General features: G+C 43.8%; 2 protein-coding genes across 2 annotated transcripts; one reads left to right on the forward strand and one right to left on the reverse strand.

Moving 5' to 3' along the window:
* Positions 1–32: 32 nt before the first annotated feature.
* Positions 33–1,971, forward strand: LOC135349674 (uncharacterized). Its single transcript, XM_064548230.1, has 5 exons — positions 33–202; positions 542–657; positions 1,229–1,298; positions 1,366–1,411; positions 1,518–1,971. Exons 1-5 carry the CDS (start codon positions 192–194, stop codon positions 1,776–1,778), a joined length of 504 nt encoding a protein of 167 aa, XP_064404300.1. The 5' UTR covers positions 33–191; the 3' UTR covers positions 1,779–1,971.
* LOC135349662 (protocadherin Fat 4-like) lies at positions 1,850–18,986 on the reverse strand. Its single transcript, XM_064548215.1, has 6 exons — positions 18,842–18,986; positions 4,691–18,666; positions 4,531–4,604; positions 4,013–4,299; positions 3,686–3,891; positions 1,850–3,513 (listed from the first exon to the last, which is right to left on the reverse strand). Exons 2-6 carry the CDS (start codon positions 18,656–18,658, stop codon positions 1,987–1,989), a joined length of 16,062 nt encoding a protein of 5,353 aa, XP_064404285.1. The 5' UTR covers positions 18,659–18,666; positions 18,842–18,986; the 3' UTR covers positions 1,850–1,986.
* Positions 18,987–18,998: the final 12 nt, after the last annotated feature.

The raw sequence follows: 18,998 nt of genomic DNA on the forward strand, positions 1-18,998 counted from the left end.
CACATAATAGTTCTTCCTGCAGAGTAAGGGGCGGGGCTCAGAAGGTTTCTTCCTGCTTGCCAGCAGAGCTAGAGAGGACTGAAGTACGTATTTACTGTAGTCGGGAAGTCACTGTGCTGAGCTGAGTGCAACTTGGAATCTTTTCTCTTGAAATCACCATCACAAAGACGAAGTACTATTAAGGCTAAGCTATGGGTTCAAGGTTTGTTCAGGATGGTCCAATCGCATTGCATACATGTTTAATATTTAATATTTCATCCATCGGACCAACTTTTAAAAGGATAGGGCTTTTGGTTTTGCTTTAAAATCGGAGGTGTGTTGTTGGGGGACGGTAAAATAATTATGGTAAAACTGGTTGTTTGGTAGTGCTTCGAACGCTTTTGGGCATAGATAGTAGAAACTAAGCTCTATCATCACAAAGTTGATCTCACCCAAATTAGTATGCTTAGCGCCTAAGGCTAAGCTGCAGTAAAGATAGTAAAAGCTGTATTAAAATGAGAAGCATTAATAAATGAGTGTTTGTCTATTTCCTCCCATGCAGGCTGGCCATTACCTGGTTCTCCCTTAGCTCTCTGGTTGTCATCTGGGACGCCCTGTTTGTGTTTTTGCGCCCGCGGTCTTTGCCAGGGGGAGACCTGCACTTCTTGTTCAAGCCGTGTATGTTCTATACTTATACCTACCTATGATTAGTAAGGTCGAAAATTGACAAATTAAGGCCCCCAAAAAATTTTGGCATAATCGTTTGAAATAAGCTTTCAATCATTGACATTGGATTAACGGTACTGTTCAACTACCCCCCTCAGAATAGTACTATCTTTGGTTTAATTATGGGCTCTTTCAGCTACCATAACTTAAATTTCGTGGATCCAATTTCAACGATTTTATGATTTTCTGAAAGCTTAGAAAGAGACCTTTCAAATGGTATCATCAAAGTTCATATTCGAGCTATAAAACTACTTCCCAATTTGGCCACACCATGGATAATAGCCCATGGTCCAAAGCCGAAAAATGACAAATTATGGTCCCGAATAAATGTTGGATTGAAACACATCATTTGAAAGGTCTCTTTCTAAGCTTTCAGAAAATCAAAAAATGTTTGACATTGGATTAATGGTACTAAAGTTATGGCCGTTGAAAGATGTCAACTACCCCGCCCCCCCACAGCAATAGTACATGTTCGGAGACTTTTTTAGCTGCTATAACTTGAATTCCGTGGATTCCCATGCAGATGGTCTCTACATCACAGTGGATACAAACTATGGGGACATGGAGCATTCATTCACCATTTGTCAAAGCTGGTAAGTTTGTGGAATGGCATGTAATGGTTTCTCTAAAAAGTTTCAAACAGAAGTATTTCCCCTGCAGGATGAATGTGGCTGAAGTGTGCCTGCAGCTGTACACTGTAGTACTGGTAAGTTGCTGCTTTGTAATGATTGCATGCATTGTTAAATTAGCAACTCAAAATTTGTTTCCCTATTTGAGGTGAAAAATTCTTCTACATAATTATAACCCTGCAGTTGCTGAAGGGCCAAAAAAGTGCCTCCTTTTGGGCCTTTTTGGTGAGTTCTCTCACTCTATGGAAGACCCTCATCTACATGCTCCAGTACACTTCCCTCTGCAATGGAAGCCATCTTGTCCAACACCTTGACTGGTCTACGTTCCTGTGTCTGTTCATCGTACCCAATGGAGTCTGGATTGTTGTGCCATCAATTTTCTTGTTTTCTTATGGAGCTGAAATTCTAAACATTGTGGCTACTCACAAGGAGAAGAAGCGCTAGACATTAACTGTTAGCAAACTCCTCTTATGAAAAACTGATTTAAAACTATATAAATATACAAGGTTACCATATATGGTCGTCGTTTTCTTTTTAAATTTATAATTATTGCTGGCATTAATTAAGTTTGCCAATGAGAATTAAAAACATTATGTATAAAAATCTACATTATTCAATAAAAATTGATGCTTAAGAATTCTGTTTGCATGACCTATACTAGCCTTCCTTCATCTGGTATGTGCCCAGCTGCTATATTGTGAAATCGTTCTAAAATACTCTCCATTCTATTTGGGTGAGATTCTCGACCCGAGCTCCGAGTTGTTTTCCTCTGTCTCCCCCTCTCCATCTTTGCTGCCTTGGGCTCTTGAACTTTGTCTTCAGGGACATCTTTAAATCTCTGGCCAGTAAGTGGGCTAGGTTTCTCCATCTTATTCGAAACATCTTCTTTAGTTTGGGTTCGAGGTGGCAGCTGGTACACAATGGGGACATGGCTAGCTGCAGGGTTGTGGGAGTTGGCTAAAGTACCCTCACGCGATGCAGCAGGTGTGTCAGCGGGAAATTGATACATCTCTTTTCTCTCCCGTCTGTAATTAGGATCTAGCTCGTTGACAAAATCCATGAGTGATTCGACAGATCCCAACGGTAGATAGGGACCCTCCTCTTTGTAGTGTCGTATTTCGTCTAAATTGAGCTCAACAATTTCACTGTTGGCTATGCCTAGTCTTTTCCCCAAGTAGTTGGTGACCTCAGTATCATCTTGGAGACTAGATGGTGCTAGAGTGCTTGCCGATAGTATAGATTGCTGGCCTGATAAAGATCGCAGGTGTGTGGGCTCTACATTTGCAGCAGATTGTCCCAGGTCAATGTCGTCACGGTAGCCTAGATTGGGTTGACTGAATGCAAAACCCTCTTGCGGCTGAGGTATTCTAGCCTGTTGCTGACTTCTGGTTGAGGCCCGTTGACTAGGTGCGTTGAAGCCTGTCTCGGCCACACTAGTGGTGGGAAAATTATGTGCAGGACTCGTGTTCCGATTGTTCATATTAAAATTGTTAGCTGTATCAGGGATATGTTCCGGTGTACTCCTGTAGACACCTGGTGGTTCAGCCATGTCATGCTTGTATGTCGGAGCTGGTTGCCATTGAAACCCTTCTTGCAAGGGTGAGGTAGTCCTCTCTCTGAAATTCCAGCTCCTCCGTGTTGAATTTCTCCTCAGGTTCACTGTGTGTTCGCCAGTCCTTCTATTTTTGCACCACCGACCGACCATACAGACGATGACAAATGTAGCTGAGATGATTAAGAGTCCTATTACTATAGCGGCAATGATAGGGAACACATTTTGGTCTGGCTGGGGGTTCTCAAAGAGGGTCCCAATCGGACAACCTCCAACAATCCCCTCTGAGGTTGTCAAGACGGAGAAATCGGTCGAGTCTATACCAAATGGTACGTCTTTACGATCGAGCGAGAAGCCAGACACACAACCTGTGAACCCGTTGGTAACTGTTCCGTTAAAACCGGCCCCCAAGTACATGGCATCCACAGTTATATCCAGAGCAGCTTCTAAACCAGGTGATGTTGTGCGGTTGACGTACAAGCCATCAATGATCACTTCTAATACTCTCTCTGTTCTTGTGATGGTTACGTTGTGGCTTTGTCGGTCATCCAGTCGGACTGTGTTTTGCTGTAACAGTGCCTCTCCACTCCCAAGGTTGTAACGAAGCTGCAGTTTACCGTTCATCACCTGAAAAATTAAGAATGATTGTGCGGAGATATTCTGATAAATGTGTGTCTGGGGGATAAGTGAGTGTGGGGTTGTGTGAGGGAGTGGAGTGTTGAATGGTGTGGGTAGCATGTACATGTTTTGTTTGAATGCGGTCCAGCTAATGAGTATACACATAATTATATATACATACCTCTAGTACAATGTATTCCTGTGAGATGGATGGATCTCCAAGTTGCAGTATTATTCCAGATGGCATAGTAGTAGCTAGTGACAGTCTAATCTCGTTCTGAGCAGTAGTGTACATCATGGTAGAGGCCTGGCGCAATGGCCGGACAGAAGTGGTCACGATCTCATACTGGATGTAGTTGCTACCAGTGAAAGAAGCCGTTTCAGAAACTGCAGAAATTAAATGCGTGCATGATTATTACCGTAGTCATTATCGTAATCTGGCCTGTGTGAATAAAATGTATGCATGCCGCTAATTGTATTGCAGGAGTACTTTGCAATGCCAGCTGACCTTGTGTGCAATCAGTCCCTGCAAACGAGCTGCTGCAAATGCAATCAAAGTTGGTCATGGTCCCCAAACATTGTCCACTATTTTTGCATGTGGTCTCAGAGCATCGGTTAGATTGACAGCCGCTCCCGACATTGGATTCAAACAGTGGCTCGCTGAAGTCAACCAGTTCAGTGTTCAGTCTCACATTTCTAATGCATCCTTCAAATGGTGTTGCAAATGATGTCACGCCATATTGAAAACTCTGCGGCAAATGACCGAAAATCAATGGACCCCCTAAGTCCAGAATCCTGCAGTGGCAGAGTATGAAGTCCATTGATGGATGGATGGCAAAGTGCACAATAATACAATAATAATTATATAGGTACATTCTTGCCCACAGGCAACAACCAACTAGGAACGTGCATATAGTGGATTAGTAGTGGTTTAGCTAGTGGGCTAGTGTACTAAACCAGTGAAATCAGCACACAGGATAATGGAGTGCATGCATGCATGTGGAGGATCTGAATAGAAGTACTCACCTGAAGTCGCTGATGGAAACAGATCGCTGTTCAACAGTGAATGGGTTGTACATCGTCACGGTGAGTGTCACACCCTATGCAAGGAAGAACAAATTAGAGACTTGCAAGCCTAATTAAAAATATTAACTAACAGAAGTTAAGTACACTATACAGGACTTACAGTGGGATTATAATCAACAGTGAGCTGATGCCAAGAGCCATCGTTCACCAATAGCCCAATGTCCGGTGTCCTCACGTCCCCTCGAGCTCCATAAGAAGCAACAACTGATGGCCGCCCACTAACCAACTCCAGAGCAATGAAATCAGCGTACTCCGAATCAAACCTTCCTATGTAGAATAGCAGACCATTGTTGCTCAGAGTAGAAATTTCCATTGAAATACTTCCACTTTGACGTCTTGGTATAGATTGGAAAATGGCATAAGAGTCAGACTCTCCAGTGAATGTTGCCCCAGTGAGTTCGCAGTTTCTTCCCTCAAAACCAGCTGGACAAACACAATAGTAGCCAGGTAACTGAGGCTGACAGGTGCCTCCATTCTTGCAGGGATTGGTACTGCAGCTGTCTTGACAAATAGCTTCATTCTCTGACCTCTCAAAACAGTACGCTGGCTCGACACAGCCTGTGAATAGCTCACAAGATGTTGGCTGTACTGGTTTGCAAGATGTTGTGTGCTCAGTAGCTATGCCCAAGTATGTGGTGGACTGTGAACCGTATGATGTAGGGCTAATGGAATAGCTGAAGCTGTTTGAGCAGATATCTCCTGGATTGCAACTCTCAGACGAGCATAGATCAACAAATTCTGTCCTAATATTAACTCTCAGTTCTGTTTCAAGACTACCTCGATTAATGTGCAGTAGATGCTGCACAAGAGTAGGATGCACAAACTCTCCATTTTCAGAGTCCTCCACTAATATGAAAATGTCTAGGTTATCGGGTAAAGTTGTGGACTCTTGGACACTGAAAACATTCACATTCAGTTCTCTAGAGAGACTCTCTCCGAGGATAGAGGTAGTCATGGAGATGAAGCCACTTAGTACATTGTCGACAAAATCCTGTGGAGTGATGGACATGAGTTGCATACTGAAGCTGTTCACCAGAGATGCTGATGTAATGTTCCGAATGACCGACGCTATAGTAGTCATTGCCTGTCCATTGGCACCGTCGGCAATAAAAACTGTGATCATGGTCGACTCTGGAGTCTCCGTTCTTATCTCTATGGTACCATCTGCGTTAACACGTATTGATTCACCAATGTTTCCACTCACAGTATAACTGTGCTCGTTAATAATATCAGAGTCATTCACAAATACTTTCCCAAGCGATATCATTGGAGCGCGACCATCCAGTAGGTACAAGTAGATATCTTGATGACCTCCAGTGGGGGAATTATCGTTGACGTCTCGCACAACAACGGTGATGCTTGTAAAGGCAGTTAAAGATGGTACGCCATTATCAGTAGCTGAAATTGTGACAGGGTAGCTTGATATCTTCTCTCGATCAAGAATTGTTTTTACGCTAAAAATCCCCATTACCGGGTCTAACTCAAACACATTAGTGTCACCTGACTCGATAGCGAAACTGATTTGGTTCTGATTACTGACACTGTCTACATCGTCTGCTTCAAATCGGATCAGGAACATATTGGGAGGATTATTCTCTGTGATATTTAGGACACTAGTGTCGCCATGTAGAAATGCGGGTGGGTTGTCATTCACGTCCAATACATTGATGGTGACATCAACAATCGCTGATCTCGGTTGACTGGTTTGATCTCGTGCAGCTATGGGCAGGATATACGCTTGAGTGCTCTCGTAGTCAAGCGACCTAGCAATGTAGACATCTCCAGAGGTGGAGTTAATAGCAAAGTCAGGAAATGTGTTTCCGTTACGAGCCTCTATAGAGTAGGACAGCACATCAGAGACATCTCTGTCTGTAGCAAACACTGAGAGTACGACTGAGCCAATGTCTGTATCTTCAGCAAAACTCACTTCATTATCAAAATCACTAAACACTGGGTCATTGTCATTTTCGTCCAGGACTATTACTGTTAGTTGGACCGCTTCCTCCCTCGCTGGGAAGCCACCATCAATGGCTCGCACTGAGAGGTTGTACATATTCACTCTCTCGTAGTTAAGTTGATTGGCCAGTAACAGAGAAGCACTTCCGTCGGCGTTCTCTCGCAGCTGAAAGTCGGTGAAACCCACTCCTGATAGTGTGTAGCTGATCATTGCATTCGAACCCTCGTCGTCGTCCGAGGCTCTAATTGTCAAGAAGGATGCACCGTCAGCAGGATCGTCAAATTCTGAGATACGTGCGGTGTACACAATACTGTCAAACACGGGAGTTTCATCGTTCTCGTCCAGGATGGTGACAACTACGCTAGCATTGCTGCTCTGTCTCGGTACACCGGCATCCATTGCCATAACAATTATCTCATAGGTGGACTCTACCTCTCGATCAAATGACACCCTAGTTGTAATCACGCCATTGCTGATACTAAAAATGTCTTCACCACCACCGATAATTTCGTACGAGACTAGGCCATTTTCCTCTGAGTCATCATCAATGGCCTCAACTCGAACAACACTAGTACTTGCATCCAGATTCTCCAGAACATTTTCAGAATATATTTCTTGCGAAAATACCGGGCGATTATCATTCACATCTTCGAGGGCGATGGCAACAGTAACCACATCAAAGAGATTGACGTCCCCCACATCAGTGGCTCTCACTTGAATTTCAAGTTGTGGGGAAAATTCGTAGTCAGGTGACGTGAGAAAACTAATTTCTCCTGTTGTGTTGTCAATGGTGACGATATTATCAGGTTGTTCTTCGATTGAGTACACGGCTTGTGCATTATCTCCTTCATCTGCATCCGTGGTGAACACTTGTATGAAGACGATCCCAGCTGGGTAGTTTTCAGTAAGGGGGATAAGGTATTGGGTCTCATTGAAGACAGGTGGTTGGTCGTTTACATCCGTTACCACGATAGGTAGAGTGACTATATCACTACCAAAACCGCCTCCAATATTGCCTTGACTATCAGCACCTCTAGCTATTACTGTGAGGTTATAAGCAGCTGTTGTCTCCCTATCCAGCGATTCTGCAGTAGATATTTCTCCAGTTTGGTGATCGATTACAAAAGGTCCCCCAGTTATTTCATATCTTATAAATTTGTTTTCTGGAGCAGAATCACCGTCAGTTGCTTGAACAGTATAAAAGACCACTTCCGGTTGTGTATTCTCGGGTACCTCTACCGTGGTAACAGGTTCAAACACTGGCGGCAAGTCGTTGGCGTCCTGTACAGTTACAACAATTCTCACTGAAGCAGAGAGAGGGGGAGTCCCTCCGTCCACCACCATGACAAGGAAGCCATACACTCGAGCTTGAGGGTCAAAATCGTAGTCCAAGTTTGAAATAACAGTTATCTGTCCAACATCGGGATCAATTCTGAACAGCTGATTATCAGTCTCTCCATCTTCGTCTCCTAGCGAGAATGTAAATGTTCCGTTCACACCTCCGTCCAAATCTTGAGCTCTCACCACAGAATCTGATACTGGTATCCCAAATCTGTTAATAGCTGTGATGGACAATGGAGAATTGGGTGATGTGTTCTCAACTATGTTCACCTCGTAGCTAATCACACGATCAGAGGCAGCTGTTACGAACATTGGTGGACTGTTGATGTCCACTACATTGATAGTTAAAAACCGAAAAAAGTTCTGGCTTAAACATCGAATGGTAACACTAAATGGGTATGTTCCCACAGTAAGCGAGTTAGACCTCACAGTAATCGCTCCGCTATCAGACAAATCAAACTGTTCGTTATCTGATTGGAGAAAAAAGAGAGGGTTCGGATCGTTGTTGAGATCAGGGTCTACACAGCTGGTGTTTGTTAGCGTAAGCTGCACCACTAAAGAGCCGCTCTGTGCATCCTCCGGTATGCTCACTGATAGAGGGTTGGTTAGCACCGGTGAGCTGCCAATAGATTCGGCTACATTGATGGTGACGTTTGCCATTACTGAGGCCGTTCTCGGTGAGTCACCATTGTCACGGGCCGACACAAGAACAGAGTACAGACTTTGGGTATTAAAACTAGGCGGAATTATCACAGATATCACTCCATTTTCATCCAGTACAAACGGAAACTGACTATCAATTCCTATAAAGGAATAAGTAATTTGTCCATTTTCTCCGGTGTCTGCATCTGTAGCAGAGAGGCTGACCACAACGGTGCCCTCAGGGGAACCCTCCACCACATACCCTGTGTACGAGGTCACTGTGAACTCTGGGCTGTTATCGTTCTGATCTTCGACAGTCACTCTGACTTCAGCCAATCCGGTTCTACCTCCTCCGTCCCTAGCAACTACATTGAATGTGAGCGAGGGATCAGTCTCACGATCAACAATTGCGGTGGTAGTTATCATGCCGGTATTGACATTGATTTGAAACACTGTTGTAGTTGAAGAAATGCTGTACGTTATTTCCCCGTTGGTACCTTGATCGTCGTCCGTTGCCAACACTTGTACGACAAATTGACTGTCCGTGTTCTCGATGATGGATGTCAAATATATGGATTGGTTGAAAATGGGAGCGTTATCATTGTTCACCTGTACTTGTGCGACTACTGTTGCGTAGCCGTAAAACAAACCATCAAATGCGGACACATTTAACTGATACGATGCTTCCGTTAAAGTTACTCCCAGATTGAGAGTTATCAGGCCGTTGGATGATATTCCAAAGTTGTTGCTATCGGTCGAGTCTGGAACAATATCGTACACTAGTGTAGTTAGATCATCAGCGTCTGTGGCCGTCACGAACAGAAGAATAGGGTCATTCTGAGATATAGATGCAGTGTAGGAGGGCGCATCAAATACTGGCGGGCTGTCGTTAATATTCTCGATTCCAATACGTACTGTCGCCGTTCCAGTTTGTGGTGAGGATCCGCTGTCAGTGGCCAGGACATCAAACTCGTAAACTATGAACTGCTCATAGTCTAGACTAACTCTTGTGAAAATGGCACCAGACAAAGAGTCAATCCTGAATGTATCAGCGAATAAATCATTACTGATGGAGTAGGTAATACCAGCGTTGGACGGTGAATCAAGATCAGTAGCCGAGACTTGTAACACCATAAAGGGAGCAGAGACATCTTCTCTCACTCGGGTCGTGTAGAAACTTCCCTCTTCCTCAAACACAGGAACATTATCATTGATGTCCAGCACAGTAATATCCAGTCTAGCCCTTCCTTGCAGCAGGTTGGCAGTTGAAGAATCCTCCGCAACTAAAGTCAAAGTGTATAGCGTCCTTGTTTCGTAATCCAACCCAGGATCTCTCACTCGCACAACACCGTCTCTGCGGCCAATTTCAAATGGTAAGGTATCATCATCGAATCTGTAAGTAATGTCAGGTGTGGTTGAGAATGCATTCACCGTAGTTACAGGGACGCCGATTTCAAAGTCTTCACTGATGCTTGCATTATACACATCCATTGAGAATCTAGGAGCGTTCGAATCCACAATATGGACGGAGATTGAAGCAGTGCTGTTGAGGGGAGGGGTACCACGGTCGATCACTTGCACCACAATTGTTATAAACGTGTCGAGTTGTAGATCACCCAGGGAAACAATCAACGATATCACACCAGTAACTGCATCAATTGTGAATGCATTTGAAGGGTTTTCCAATATAGAGTAGGTGAGGTCACCATTAGCCCCGCTGTCTTGGTCTATGGCTCTCACTCTAAATACTTGATTACCAACTGTTTCGTTGTCCCGCAAAAAAGCCACGTATGGAGACTCTGGAGTCGATAATGGATCAAATGTTGGTATGACGTCATTTACATCAAGTAAAGTAACTTCAATTTCAGCCTGTGCAATTCTGTCCGAGTTAGACAAATCGGTTACTTGCAGGACAAGTTGGTATGAGTCTCTAGTCTCTCTGTCCAACGGTTCTCTCACATACACACTCCCGCTATCGTCCACACTGAATGATGATGATGTAATGGAATATTCGTAAGATGACGGACGATTAAAATCCAGCAGATAAAAATCTTCCGGTCGTACGATAATTGAGTTGACGGGAAAGTCTTCCATTATGCTTATACTAATTATATCGGTTGAATTTCTCGGAATCAACTGCAGCTGTCGGAATCCGCACTCTCTGATGAGGACCTCCACACTGACTCGACTGAGCAGCCCACCCCCATCGGTGGCCGTTGCTGTCAGCTGATAGGACGGCTCCAGCCCGAAATTATCACTCAAACTAATCTCACCAGTGCTGGAACTGATAGTAAACTTGTTAGAGCCGCTCAGCGAATATTGTACTAGACCAGATGCTCCAAGATCTTTATCTGTTGCCCTGACGCTGAACAAGGGGGTGTTGATGACTGCAGGGGTGCTTAACGTGAATGTATAGCTTGGCTGTTCAAACCTCGGCAAGTTGTTGTTCACATCCAATACGTTCACCTGTATCTGTGCGCTCGAGTAACGAACTGGAACTCCAGAATCGAAACTGAAAACAGTGAACACAACGTACTCGAAATCGTCTCTGTTCAGAGGTCTTGTGAGCTGTAGGTATCCAGACATGTCCACTGTAAAGAAATCTGCAGCAAAACTATCGGCAATGAGAAACAAACTGAACACAGCATTAGTGCCTTCATCTGGGTCCGTCACATTAAGAGAAATTCTCGGTGCAAGAGTATTCTCAGGTATATCCAGCTGCAGAAACTCTGCCGGGAACTGTGGTGAGTTGTCATTTTCGTCTAACACGAGCACTTGCACGGCCTGGATAGTGTCCAGGCCACCCCCAAAGCTGGCTCGGATTGTGAGAGTGTACTCGGCCTGTTGCTCTCTATCGAGGGGGCGTGATGTTCTCAACACACCTGTGAGAGGTTCTATGAAGAATCGTCCGAGCTCATTTCCACTAGCAACGCTGTAATACACCGGGTGAGTATTCGACGAATCATAGAAAGACGCCACTCGAGTGTAAGGGGGAGCATTTTCTTGTACAGATACTGTATTCAATTGTGTTAATACTGGGCCAGAGTTGAGTACTTCCAGTACATTGACAGTGAGCGTTATTTGATTGGTAACAACTTCCGGAGCAGCGATATTTTCGGCTTCAATAACGAGAGTGTACTGTGATTGGACTTGAGCGTCCAGAGTGCTTGTGACTTGTAGTTCACCTGTTTGCGATAAAATCTGAAATGGTACATTGTTTGTCAGAAGACTGTATGAGTTTCTTGCATTGTCACCAACGTCAGGATCAAACACTGCAACTGTATGTATGGTGGAATCAGTTTTAACATCCTCTGGAATGAAAATTTCAGAAATTGGGAATGGAAAATCGGGAGCGTGATTGTTAGCATCCAACACAGTAATTACCAATCTTGCATAGTTGGTCAGAGCTGGAGTTCCATTATCTGTTACAGCAACGGTCAGTAAATGAACTGGAATTTGCTCTCGATTGATATCTCCACTGACTTCAAGAGCACCCCCTGTTGTCAAAGAGAATTGAGAGAGAGACTCTGCATGCAGTGCATCAACGATGGAGAAGCTGAGCATTGAGTTCATTGCAGAGTCAGCATCTGTAGTGTCCAAGTTGGCCACGGGGGTTCCAACAGAACTGTGTTCAAGGACACTACTAGTGATTACATCATCAGACGTGAACTGCGGCCGGTTATCATTTTCATCAGTGACACTAACTTGAACGGTGGTAGTAACGGTGTGTCCAGAAAAACCATCCCATACATCCACAGTAAGAGAGTAAGTTGGCGTATTTTCACGGTCCAATGGAGCCGTCAGATAAATCTCACCGCTGTTAGGGGTGATTGCAAACTCCACTGGTGCATTACGAATACTATACATTAAAGTGTGTGGGATTGTGCTCGTGGGGGTTAAGGTTCTGAGAGCATTGAAATCAGTTACAGCTGCCTCGCTCACTTGTAACAAGCCTTGATTTTGATAGGTCGGTAGTGGAGATGCAGAAACACCTGCAGGTACAATAGTGATGGTGAACATGGTTGTTCTTTGCAGCATTGGTGATCCATTATCTTGTGCTCGAACAGATACCATGTAGCTTGCTGTTGCGGCTCTGTCTAAAGAGCTTGTTAAGTACATATCGCCAGTAGTTACTGAGATTGCGAAGGGAAGAGAGATCTCGTTCTCCAGTGTGTAAGAAACTCTTCCATTCTCTCCAAGATTATCATCTCTTGCAAAGACTCGTACAAAGGGCATATCTGCACCAGTTGGGTAGGTCTCCACCAGTGACATATCGTAGCCTGACTGTCTAAAATCCGGAATAAATGAATTTGAAGTAATGAAATTCATTAACACAAGCGCAGTTGACATTTCCGGGATGCCTTGCTTCGAGGCAGTCACAATTAGATCGTACGTTCTTCCTTCTTCGTATGCTCCGGGTCCAGAATTGGATGAAATAGAGCCTGTAGCATTGTTGATGGAGAATAGGTTTTCAGTGTTGGAAATGCTCGATATGGAATAGCAAATCTCAGGATCGTAGTATCCACCCACTTCTGCTCTCACAGTGGTAATGATGTAGTTCATGTCTACTGGCTCTGTGAGGTCTACCATAAACACAGGGCTTGCAAACAAAGGAGCAGTATCTCTTGCAGTAGCCAGTTCAATAGTTAGCAACATCTTTGTGCTCAGAGGGTAAGGTCCGCCATCACTTGCCAACACCTCCAGTACTAACGAGTTCTCTGTAACTCCACGCAGGGAAAAGGCTGTCGTTACAATTCCAGTGTTGATATCAATCTTGAAGTAGCCATATCCAGTACCCCCCATAGTGTGGTAAGTGATGGATGGAGCTCCAACATCCTCAGCTATCAGAGTGGTAATTGGTGTGTCCACAGGTGTATCTCTGGTAACTCTGACAACCAAGGAATTATTCGCTTCTTGGAATACCGGTGGAAAGATATTCTCATTGCTATCGACAACATTTATTGTGTACGTAAACACTCGCTGTGATGATGACGGAGTTGATGCAACCACCTGTAAACTGTGAGTAGTTTCCGTTTCGTAATCTAAATTTCCATTGAGAAACATGGCACCAGTAGTAGCATGAACTCGGAACAGGCCATTGCCATTCAGTAATGAGTACGAGATATTTAAGAACTGAGAATCACCATTGTTATTTCTTACACGAGCGAAGAAGAGCAGTGAATTGAAGGGGAGGTTTTCTGAGACGAATACAGAATCAGGAGAATCCAAAACTGAGAGCGTGTCATCAACATCAAGAATTGTAATCTGTACCAGAGCTATGGCTGATTTCTGAGGGGATCCCGAGTCTTGAGCACGAACTTTCAGTACAAACTGACTGATGGTTTCTCTATCAATAGACGAGGCTCTGCTGACGATGCCAGTATTTTGATCGATACTGAACGGAGTAGTTGCTTCCAATAGTGAGTATTCAACGATATTCATGATTGCATCGTTGTCGACTGCAGACACTTGACAGGGGGTGATGAACTGGGTGGCCCCTCCCTCTGCGATTGAACATTCGTACACTTGAGAGGTAAAGATGGGATAGTTATCGTTGACATTCTGCACACTGAAATCGACAGAAATACTTGTACCAACTGATATTAGTGGAATTCCTAAGTCTAGAACTTGAAACACGACTTGGTGCATTCTTCTGGCCTCATCTTCGTAGTCCACTTCTTTGGCAAGCATCACATCGCCAGTCCAGGGGTTTAGTTGAAACACAAAATCTTCATTACCACTTAGAATTTGATAGACCACCTGCCCATTAGCTCCAGTATCATTGTCGGTAGATTGCAAAGAGAGAATCACTGAACCAATACTTGTATCTTCAGGAAACGACACTGGTGAACTAGGCATGATGAATTGTGGAGAATTATCGTTTACATCCAGAAGTGTTATCTCAACCATAGCGTTTCTGGAGAGTGGTTGGTTTCCCTGGTCAGTAGCGGTAACCACCAGAGTGTACGTGGGAGAGAATTCCCTGTCAAGTGTGGTTAATAATGTGATCCATCCAGTAGTAGCATCAATTGAGAACAGGGACGATTGTAAAGAGTATTGTACATTGCCATTCACACCAGCATCTCTGTCGTCAGCATGCACCAGGAGAACAGGAGAGTTGACAGCTGCATCCTCTGGAATGAAAGCTCGGTATATTTGAGCAGTGAAGACGGGAGCTTGGTCGTTCACATCCGTAACATTGATTGACACTGGTATTGTTTGGAACGTGGGGTTGGCAGTTGTATCGTAGGCCATTAGTACAAGGTTGAATATAGACGCATGTGACTCAAAGTCCAAACCTTCTCGTACATTAAGATCTCCACTCTGGGCAATGGAGAAAATATTTTGTTCGTTACCAGAAGCGATACAGAGTCTGTTAATTGCAAACCTCCCAATGTCAGTCGAATCTGTGACCTCTAAACGAGAACCAGTGATTCTTCCCGACATATTCTCGGGGATAGTGAAACGGGTTTCTCCAGTGATTGTTGTCAGACTAGGAGGACGGTTTGTTTTTTCCACGACAGTAACCTGTACAGTAGTTGTGGCTGTCTTAACGTTATTTGGCGGGAATGAAGTATCGTCCACAGCTTCAACGATGAAGGTGTAAGTAGTTTGACTTAGAGAATTGCTAACTCTGATATCACCAGTATTTGAGTCAATACTGAATGGTACTGACTCAGAAGACGATGAAATTCGATACAATTGTGGCTCAGAAAGTGACCCAAAATCCTCATCTGTTGCAGTGAGTTGAAATACTGAAGATCCGATTGGTGTTTCGTCGTACACTTCAAACGAGTAACTTGATTCGGTAAACTGTGGAGCGTGATCGTTAATGTCGTCAATTATAACGGTAAGCGAACATCGATGAAAATTTGTACCATACACGACTTGCATTTGGAGAAATACTGCTTCACGGCTTTGCAGGATTCCCGGGCCTTTCCCACCAACAAGTGATAAAACAGCAATATTTACATTTTCAAAGTATTCAATGATAAAGGTTCCATTGATTGAGTCGAGTAAAGTAACCATGGTTGCTCCTATTGTGATTGGAATTTCAGGAATAATACCAAAATTGTCTGAATTTGGGATTGTGATCTCTTGAATGGTTCCACTGAAATGGCATGGTAACACGGCTGAGTTATATGAGAGTCCTGATTGGTCTGATGCGTACACTGATATGAGTATTTCTTGGTATGCAGTATAAACCGGAGCTCCGTCATCGCTTGCGGATACAGTAAGAGAGTAAACATTTCCCTCCATTTCCCTCAAGCTTTGTGCACTCGTAATAGCCCCTGAGGGGGACACAGTGAACAGGTCAGAATGGTTGCCAAGGCCCTCAAAGAGATTGTATGTTAATACAGAACCAGGGTCATCAGTTGCTGTAACAATTGCAACAACTCTTCCTATCATCAGATCAGATGCTACTGTGTAGTGGTCCCTCGATAGTCGGAAAATAGGTGGATTATTTTTTAAGCCAGAGACTGAAATTACCACCTGCGTAGAAGATTGTTGGCCGCCAATAATTGCTGTAGCTATTACAAAGAAAGAGTAGTTATCGGTTTGAGACAGAGTTCGTTTTGCAAAAAGGTCCCCTGAGAGTGGATCAAGTCTGAATGCATCCAATGCAAGTTGAGGTGTTGATGAATCGAACTGGTGGTCGATAAGTGCATTAAAGCCTGCGTCACCATCACTGGCAGCTACAGAGCCGACTAGATCCCCTATTTCCAAATTTTCTGGTGCTTGAATATTAATTGTTCCTGTATAGAGTGGATTATTGTCGTTTACGTCCAAAATCATAATATTCAACATTTGTGGTTCAGAAGAGAAAGTTCCATCAGATACTTCAATCTCTAAACTGTAACTAGCTCCAGATTGATCCTCACGATCTATAGAAACTGTAGATCGTACAACGCCAGTGGCGGAATTAATAGCGAATCGGTTCAGTTCATTTCCAGATACAATCCTGAATTGTAGATTAGCACTGTCAGCATCAGAAGCGGTCAGTGGAGGACACGTTTGTCCTGCAGGGAGGTTCTCCTGTATAAAGCAAGGACAGTTTATCGGGTCAATATTTGGGGCTTTGGTATTGGCTTGATTTATTGAGATGTACAGTGTGGCCTCGGCAGAGTTTCTCCACCTATCTCCCAAGTCAGTGGCTCTAACCACGACAACAGCACTCCTGTAGGCATTATAGTTTAAAGGATTATTATCGAGATACAAATAACCGGAGAACGAGTCAATTCTGAAGACATTTTCTGGTGCTGAGTAAAGTATTGTGTATTCTACTGCACCATTGCAGCCTGAGTCTAGGTCATTCGCTGAGAACAAATGGAGGAACACATTCAGATCATGAGACTCGGATACTGATACGTTTTCCGAGGGTACAGGGAACGTGGGAGCGTTATCATTCTCATCAACAATATTCACGGTCAAGGTAGCAGAGTCGGAGTTAGCGTTATCGGAGACAGTTACTTCAAACACAAAAGATGTTGTTGTGAGCGTTTCATAGTCAATTTCACGAGTGCTGTATATACTTCCACTCTCCCCGTTCACTTCAAACAAAGATGGCTGTGTTCCAACTATCGAGTATGTCAGAATACCAAAAGTTCCCGTATCTGGATCGATAGATGACAGCTGGTATACGACACTCCCAACAGGTATACCTTCTCTCACACTCACTTCGTATGCATTCTCTTGAAACAACGGTGGCTCATTTTCGTCAACGACAGCAATAACAAGTTCTAATGAACTTGAAAGTCCGCCATCATCTGTAGCAGTTAGTATGACTTTATACACACCATTGGGAGAAGTTTCAAAGTTTATGGATGGATTCTGCACAGTAATGCGATACTGCGTTGCTGTGTCTGCCTCCAAAGAGAAGTAATTTTCTGGTGCAATATTGACAATAGTAACCGTAGCAACAGTTGAGTCTGGGTCGGTCACAATGAAAGTAGTAATATTAGTGCCTGTGGGAGCATTCTCAAATACATTCAATTGTTGCATATTTAGGACATTAATCACAGGTGGGAGTTCGTTGTCATCGCTCGTGAATATAGTTACGTTGGAATGTGCAGTTAAGCTGGGAAACCCCAAATCAGAAGCTGTCACAGATATCTCATGACTTGGTTTTTGTTCGAAATCGAGGGGCGTATACAGAGAAAGGTGTCCAGTTAGAGGGTGGATGGTAAATGGGGAGGCAGTTGTGGAAATGCTGAATCGAATATCTGCATTTATCTGAGAATCTCCATCGGTAGCGGTGAATTGTTCCAACTCAGCTCCTATTGACGTGTCCTCACTCACAGTTAGTGTACTAGGTGGTGCAGTGAAGCGTGGAGTTTGGTCATTATTGTCCAACACTTGAATAATGATCATAGTTGTGGCTGAAAATGTACCAAAATAGGCCTCCAATGTAATGTTTATCAAAGATGCCTCAGGGCTCTGCAGTTTATGATCAGTTACTATTGTTGGGTGAATCTCACAGCTGATGCGTTGGGTGATGACGGTGAAGTTATCAGTATGATCTCCTAGAATGCGATACTGAGGATTGAGCAACCCCAGAGCAGGGCCTGTTAATGCTAGCAAGGGGGCGTTGTTATCAGTTAGAATCACAGTGGCGTTCTCCACCCCCTCAACCACGACACCGCTATAGAATGTTTCTGGAAACATGAGTTGAGTTGTATTCAAAACAGGGATAACGTTTACGACAACATTGATACCATACAAGTTACTTTCTCTCACAGTACAGTAATAGGTATGGATTGATATCAAGTAGTCTCCCAGTGTATTAGTTCGACATTGTGGATTCAATGTTTCCCCACTGAAATCTACAGGTCTTATCAATGACAGTTCACCGTTTAATCGACCAATAGTAAATATATCTTCAGGGCAATCTTCACTGTAGTTTATCTTAAAGGTCGGGTTTGGACCACTACCACTGGGTTGGATTGTAGTTAATAGTCGTCCTTGTGTGAAGCTTGTTGAGGGCAGCGATACAAAGAGTGTGGTGCTGTCAGTATTCGAAACATTGCCACAGGCCATAGAAATGACGTTTAGTACAAGCCAATATAAAATAACCGTTGTCTTTGAAGTGTGTGCACTCATTGTAAATCGAAATCGTTCATTTGCCATTCATGGAACTACAGGGGATAAATGCAGGACGCTATGTTACGTCCATTCATGTATTCTATATACTGGTTTGTTTATACATGTCATGTATTCTACATTGTTTATACATTGTCATGTATTTTCCATGTATTGTGGTTAAATTTAGAGCTAGCCTATTATCATGATAAGCTTTACTACCCAACTCACGTAAGCTTGCTTCCTCTATGGCGATGGCTCTAGACAAGACAACTCGATCACTACACTTCTCTCTGAGGACTATGTATTACCTCACTAGGTATCAATGCAACTCTCTGTAGGATTGCAATGCGGTGGCATACCAGCCCCACCCCTCTTTAGTCAACCG

The sequence above is a fragment of the Halichondria panicea genome, chromosome 16 (genome assembly GCF_963675165.1).
Source record: "Halichondria panicea chromosome 16, odHalPani1.1, whole genome shotgun sequence".
Taxonomy (NCBI): domain Eukaryota; kingdom Metazoa; phylum Porifera; class Demospongiae; order Suberitida; family Halichondriidae; genus Halichondria; species Halichondria panicea.

Excerpts from the sequence above, each read along its gene's own strand:
- LOC135349674 (XM_064548230.1), top strand. Across the intron at positions 1,299-1,365 it reads TTCACCATTTGTCAAAGCTG|GATGAATGTGGCTGAAGTGT; the intron begins GTAAGTTTGTGG and ends TTTCCCCTGCAG. Across the intron at positions 1,412-1,517 it reads AGCTGTACACTGTAGTACTG|TTGCTGAAGGGCCAAAAAAG; the intron begins GTAAGTTGCTGC and ends ATAACCCTGCAG.
- LOC135349662 (XM_064548215.1), bottom strand. The coding sequence starts at position 18,658 with ATGGCAAATGAACGATTTCGATTTACAATGAGTGCACACACTTCAAAG. Across the intron at positions 4,300-4,530 it reads GTTTCCATCAGCGACTTCAG|GATTCTGGACTTAGGGGGTC; the intron begins GTGAGTACTTCT and ends CTGCCACTGCAG. Across the intron at positions 3,514-3,685 it reads AGGAATACATTGTACTAGAG|GTGATGAACGGTAAACTGCA; the intron begins GTATGTATATAT and ends TTAATTTTTCAG.